The sequence below is a fragment of the Tetrahymena thermophila genome, assembly GCF_000189635.1.
Source record: "Tetrahymena thermophila SB210 genomic scaffold scf_8254466, whole genome shotgun sequence".
Classification (NCBI taxonomy): Eukaryota; Ciliophora; class Oligohymenophorea; order Hymenostomatida; family Tetrahymenidae; genus Tetrahymena; species Tetrahymena thermophila.
Window position 1 is genome coordinate 258 of NW_002476243.1, and position 6,763 is coordinate 7,020.

At 20.0% G+C, this 6,763-nt stretch overlaps 2 protein-coding genes across 2 annotated transcripts in view; one reads left to right on the forward strand and one right to left on the reverse strand. All coding sequences in view use genetic code 6, as the record gives it.

The window, feature by feature from the left end:
• Positions 1-3,040: 3,040 nt before the first annotated feature.
• Positions 3,041-3,217, reverse strand: TTHERM_00948670 (hypothetical protein; the record flags this gene model as incomplete). Its single annotated transcript, XM_001022806.1, has 1 exon — positions 3,041-3,217. The coding sequence occupies one exon, from the start codon at positions 3,215-3,217 to the stop codon at positions 3,041-3,043; it is 177 nt and encodes a 58-aa protein (XP_001022806.1).
• A 428-nt stretch (positions 3,218-3,645) lies between these two features.
• The window catches only part of TTHERM_00948680 (transmembrane protein, putative), a gene marked incomplete at both ends in the record, with an annotated part of 3,233 nt that continues 115 nt past the window's right edge, over positions 3,646-6,763 (forward strand). The window contains 7 exons of the mRNA XM_001022807.4: positions 3,646-3,654; positions 3,783-3,827; positions 3,962-4,063; positions 4,162-4,246; positions 4,337-4,565; positions 4,665-6,503; positions 6,758-6,763. The exon at positions 6,758-6,763 is cut by the window's right edge and continues 115 nt beyond it. Of these exons, the coding sequence (XP_001022807.4) occupies positions 3,646-3,654; positions 3,783-3,827; positions 3,962-4,063; positions 4,162-4,246; positions 4,337-4,565; positions 4,665-6,503; positions 6,758-6,763 (2,315 nt within the window). The remainder of the gene's footprint in view (positions 3,655-3,782; positions 3,828-3,961; positions 4,064-4,161; positions 4,247-4,336; positions 4,566-4,664; positions 6,504-6,757) is intronic.

Consider the following 6,763-nt stretch of genomic DNA (forward strand, 5'->3'; position numbering starts at 1 on the left):
TTTTTTCCTTCTAATTAACTATTTAATGATATATTTTTTCTTCAATATTTAAAAAGGTCAAATTAAATTGGTGATGAAGGTGCATCAGGCTTAGGTTCTGCTTTAGCAAAGTGCATTAATCTCTCAAATTTGACACTTTAACTTTCGTAAAAACAGTTTATTTGTTTTGGATTGTGATATTCTTAATTATAAAACCTAATTAAAAACAATAAAGCTCTTTTTTCTTTTTCTTTTTATTGTGCTTGCTTTTTTTTGTTCTTTCTTTCTTTCTTTGTTAATTTAGCTCATCATTTTATTTTCAACTTTTGCTTTTGTTGTTAATTAATCTTTTTATTTCATATTTTTTCTTCATTTTTTCCTTCTAATTAACTATTTAATGATATATTTTTTCTTCAATATTTAAAAAGGTGGAATTAAATTGGTGATGAAGGTGCATCAGGCTTAGGTTCTGCTTTAGCAAAGTGCATTAATCTCTCAAATTTGACACTTGACCTTTTGTAAAAACAGTTTATTTGTTTTGGATTGTGATATTCTTAATTATAAAACCTAATTAAAAACAATAAAGCTCTTTTTTCTTTTTCTTTTTATTGTGCTTGCTTTTTTTTGTTCTTTCTTTATTTGTTAATTTATCTCATCATTTTATTTTCAATTTTTGCTTTTATTGTTAATTAATCTGATTATTTCATATTTTTTCTTCATTTTTTCCTTCTAATTAACTATTTAATGATATATTTTTTCTTCAATATTTAAAAAGTAAAAATTAAATTCGTGATGAAGGTGCATCAGGCTTAGGTTCTGCTTTAGCAAAGTGCATTAAACTCTCAAATTTGAGACTTGAGCTTTTGTAAAAACAGTTTATTTGTTTTGGATTGTTATATTTTTAATTATAAAAACTAATTAAAAACAATAAAGCTCTTTTTTCTTTTTCTTTTTATTATGCTTGCTTTATTTTGTTCTTTATTTCTTTGTTAATTTAGCTCATCATTTTATTTTCAACTTTTGCTTTTATTGTTAATTAATTTTTATTCATATTTTTCTTCATTTTTCCTTCTAATTACCTATTTAATGATATATTTTTTCTTCAATATTTAAAAAGTTTAAGTAAAAAAGTTTACATTTAGATTGTGATATTTTTAAAAAAATTAAAAACAATAAAACTCTTTGAATTTATTTGATAGCTTTTATATAATTTATTTTTTTATCTTTTTCATACCACTAACGCTATTTTATTAATTAATTTAACAAATATTTTTTAATTTAAAAGTTTCGATATATATTAAAAATTTATACAAATTTATTATAAAATTTTTAGTTGTTTGAATGAATCATCAAAACTCAAAATAATAAGCAAGTGTCTTAAATCAAAAAGATTAGTTGTCTTTAAAAATCCATATTGATAAACAAGTGACGAAAAAAGGATGAATAAATATTAAATGTTTGAATAATATTATATTTTATATTGAAAAAGTTTTTTTTAACCTAAAATATAAACAGATAGATTTATAGATTTTATAATTGATTTTATATTTAGTAATATCATTCATATTTTTATAAGTAAATAATTTATTTATAAAAAATAAAAAAATAAAAAATTTAATTTACTTAAATAAATTAATTTCTCTAAGCAACCGTATGGTTTCTCAAAAAACGATCAAACAATTTGAATCTTTTAGTTTTATTTTATTTCTTAATAAATTTTATAAATACCAAGCTTTTATATTCCTATTTTTTTTAATTTGAAATATTATCCATCATTCATATTTCCATACTTTTTTTATTTATCAAGATTGAAAAGATACCATAATTTATATAAAACCTCAGGAAGAAATGAAATTTTACTTTTTATTTTAACTATTGTGGTTAAGGGCAGCAAAGTAGCCCTCCAAAACGGTAGGAAAGTTCCCTTATTAATGAAGATTTAGAGTATTTAGAAAAATTTTATTAATTTTTAATAACTATTATTAAAGTTTACAAATAAATATTTTTTTGATGTTTACAGAAAAATTTATGACTTTTAAATAATTAAAATTTAAACTCAAATTAAATGTTTTTTTATTGAAAAGATATTAATTAAAATTAAATTATTTTTTATTTTAATACATTAATAATCTTTAAATAATTTTTGATCTTTATTAAGAAAAAGTTTTTTCATCAGTTATGATCTAAAATTGCATCTGATATTTCACATTTTTAACTAAAAATAATTAAAATATTTTATATTCTAAAAAAACTAAAGAGAAATATTATTTATTTATTTATTATCCATTTATTTTTAATTTTTCATAGAAATCCTTCTTGCTATTTAATCATACAATATAAAAAAATTTTAAATACTTAAATAGATCAATTTTATTTTAAAAATATACAATTTTTATTTTACAATTGCTTAAGATATTCATTATTCAAAAATAAATTGTTTAATAATAAATAATGCAATGTACATACAATTTTTTTTAATTTAAATGTGATTATTTTTGCTTATTTCAAATTTATAATTTTGGTAGCTGATAGGTTTAACGACTTCATTACAATAGATGTTAATTAAAAAAAGAAAATATGTTATTTATATGATAGTTAACAAGCAAATAAATCATAACTAACTAAATAAGCAACTTTTTATTTTTAAACAATTTTAATCAAACAAATTATAGTTAATTTCAACAATTTATTTTAGAAATAATGAAATGGAATAAAATAATGCCTTTAGATAGAAATATATATTTGTTAATTAATTTATACATTTTGAATGAATTGGATGCTATTTATTTTTACAAATAAAGGCAATAGTTAAGTAAAAAAAGAATAGCAAACAATTAATTTTAAATCAATAAGTAATCAAAATTAGGTGATAAGACTCTTTTTTATTCTCCCATTTTCTTAAATAGCCCATTAAAATGAAATCAATTTAGTTCACTAACAAAATTAAATCTTATTATATTAAAGATCTGTATTAATTAATCAAGAAAAGCTAAAGGAATGACCATTTCTGGATATTAGCTTTTATTTTTCATTAAATTGTGCTAATTTAGCTGTAAGTAGATCAACAAACATATAAAGAATTAGCATCTGATAAAAGAATATATTCATAATTTGCTACTTATTTCTTCTTTTTAAATGGTTTCTTAAATAGCCAATAAAACAAAATATCAGAACTTGTTGAAATATTTTTTGCAATTAACTGTTTTATAATTACATTTTTGATATTTTCTGCTTTCATCTTAAGTAGAATTAAAAAAGAGTTCATCTGTATTATATCCCAAATAATGTAAAGCTACTAATATTTGATTGCAATACCATCGATATATATTTCTATCCAAAGTTAACAGTAAGTGTCATCTTTTATAAATATAATTCTTACTTTCGCCATCGGTAATATTAAATATTAAGGATTAAAATAATTTTTTTAAAAAAAAATTAACCAGGAACGTTGATAGTATCTCTAGATTATGACTATTCATTTGCTAATAAAGATATTCTATAAAAGAAAGACTCTAACTTCAATATGATGGAATTTTAATTAGACTTAATCCTATGTATTAGTAATAATTATTTCGATATTTATATAATTGTGGCTTTATCATTCATGCTTAACTCTATTAAATTAATAATAATTTTGAAAAGCCATAATTATATGAATAAGAATATATGCAAATGGTAGATCATTTTAGCTACTTATAAATTCTTCTTCCCGATTTCGCTTATTGCATATTCTTTAAATAAATCTTAAAAAGACATATTGCTATTCATAATTATAATTTTAATTCCTTTATCATTTAAGATAGGAAATACTCTTGTAGCCCAGTGGTATAATTACATTAATATTGAATGTATTTCAAATAAAACTTAAATGTAGAACTAAAGTGCATTTAAATTTATATTGAATGACAATATTTAATTAATTGATATTTTTTGCAGATAATTAATAAACAACACATAATAAAAATTAACTTTTTCTAATTAGGAAGCTTCTACTACTCTATTTTCTTCTTATATTATTTACTAAGAAAATTAATCATTCAAAGGACAAATAAACCCTTAAGATCCTTCCTCATCTATGTCTAAGGTAAACTTAAATAATATAAAATTTTATTCTTTTTTCATAAAAAATATTTTTAAAAATAAAATAAAAAAAAATAAAATAATTTTAAATTAAATTAAAAGATAGGTCAATTTGGTGAATAATATAAAGATGATGAAAAAAGTGAAAAAGAAAATTTTTAAATTACGTTTAATTTAAAAGCAGTTAGTAATATAATGAAAATATATTAAAACGCGATCGAATAAAAAGGAAATAAATTAAATTTGGATACTCTAAATTTTTCTTATTTAACTTTAGTGTCAACTGTTTATTAAAATTAGTGTCTTTCCCTTTTGAAAATATTAAATACAAGCTAAAATACAAGCATTCACTTAAGTTGGAAAGATTAGTAAAAGATTGAAACTATAATGAGAAGCGCAAAAGATTAAATTGAAATTAATAAGAAAAGATCCAAAAAAGATCATAATGAATTTCAGATTTACAAAATTTTAGAATAAGATTAAAAAATAAAAGAATTATAGCGAAAGTATTTTGAGTGTTTAAAATAATATTAAATAATAATTCAAAAATTATCAATGAATTTTATTGATATTAATGACATCTATATTCTTACTAGTTAATATAGAGAACAAAGAGGTTAATTAAAAAATGAAATGATCATCTAAATAGAAAACAATTATAATAATAATATTCTTAAAAGTCTATGTGTTAAATTTGATCTTTATTTGCTTCATAAGTAATCTCTGTCTTTGTAATATAAGACTATGAATAGACAAAAAGATATTTAATAAAAACACACTTAATTTTAGAGAGAAGAATCTTGCCTTGCATTTGTTTCTCTTCTTGAAAATTAATTTGGGATTGTTAAAAATGCTAATAAATAATTTATGAAAATCATGGGATTCACAAATAAGTCATAAATAATTGGTTAAACTATATTATCATTATTTCCATAAAATATCATATAAAAAAGATTATATACCAAGACTATTTCACATATTACTGAAAAGTATTTTCCAATATACAATGAAATCATTTAAATACCTCTATTTATAGCAAGAAGTTAACATGGATATTCTTAGCCATTATAAGTTAAATTTCAAAGCCAAATAGTAAATTCAGATGATTTTGGATTGACAATTTGTGCAAATCCTATACAAGATGACAAAATTTACATGATTTTGGATTACAAAGACCCCTCTAAAATAAAATTGATGAGTAAAGCTTTCGAATAAGAATTCTTAACAAAAAATGTTAACTCATAGAATTAAAAAATAATAAAAATGGATAATTTTATTCCTATAATTGCAAATCTCATAGAATTAAGTGAAAAAAAGCAAAATAGAAAATTTGAAACTTTACTAATTAAGCATAATATGAGCTCTGAATCACTAATTCAATATAATTTAAGCTCACCTAATTTCTTAAATGCGCTAATGTAGTAACAGTTATATACTGTTACAGTATCTTTTTAAATTTTTAATACTAAATTAGCATCTTTTGCTTACATGATAATTGAAAACTACAAGTATATAGATTGTTTAAGAGATAAGACTCAACACATTTAACAATATTATTCATAAATTAAAGAGTTTTGTGGTATTAATATAAACTTTGATTACTAAGATTAAACTAATTATGATGAGAGATATCAAAAAATTTAGTTAAAAACATCAGAATTGCTTATAGACAGTGAAAGGATGAATCATAGATAAAAAATACAAGAAAATGGTTAAAATGAAAAGAATATTTTTATCTCAAATATTTAAGATATCTCTTCTTATAATATTTAAACTTCGAGGCATCAAGATATGAATACTGCGTTTGAATTACATGATTCTTAATCTAATAGATAATCCTATGATACGTTTTAAAAATATCCAAGTAAAAATCAACAAGGAAGCCTACAAAACTCATAAATTTTAAATTAAGTTTCAGAATAATCACAAATATTTAATTAAAAAATTAATGAATCTATATTTTAATTTCATAATTAAAGCAGAAATGCATCACCTTAAAATAATTTGAACAATAAATATTATGATTTTAGTCAAATAACACAAAAAACTAATAGTCATAACGAGTAAAATAAGTATGAAAATAATTATGAAATAGATGAAATAAAAGACTAATTTATAGAAAATAGTAGCAATAATATATTAAACTTAAGGGCTTAATAAGAAAGTTCATTTGATTTATTTTGTAAAAATTTAACCATACTTTCTCCTAACCAAAGTAAAATTGAACAAGCGTTAAAATAGACTGACCAGTCTTATCAAAATCTTTATTTGAATAATATTCCTGCTTTTTAATCCAAATAATAAGTATCAAATTAATTAACAAAAATGGTAGAAACAATAACTGGAAAATAAAGCAAAACTGTAAATACTCATCATCAAAAGTAAACATAATATAATAAAGAAGTTAATTCTGTTTCTTCTTCGACTAAAAGTGTTCAAGACAAGTAATTTATTAATTAATTTTAAATTTATTTTTAATTTTCTATACCAAGTATTCAATTTGATACACTTAAAGAAATTTCAGACCCTATATATCACATTTTTATAATTATTTTATTAATTTGCTAATTATTTTATGAAATTACAAATTCATGAAGTTGGATAAATCACCCTATATAAATTTTAAAAAAATTAAAAATAAAAAACTTTTTATTAATATATTAAAAGGTATCTATTTGATATGATATATTAAAAAAAGTAAAGC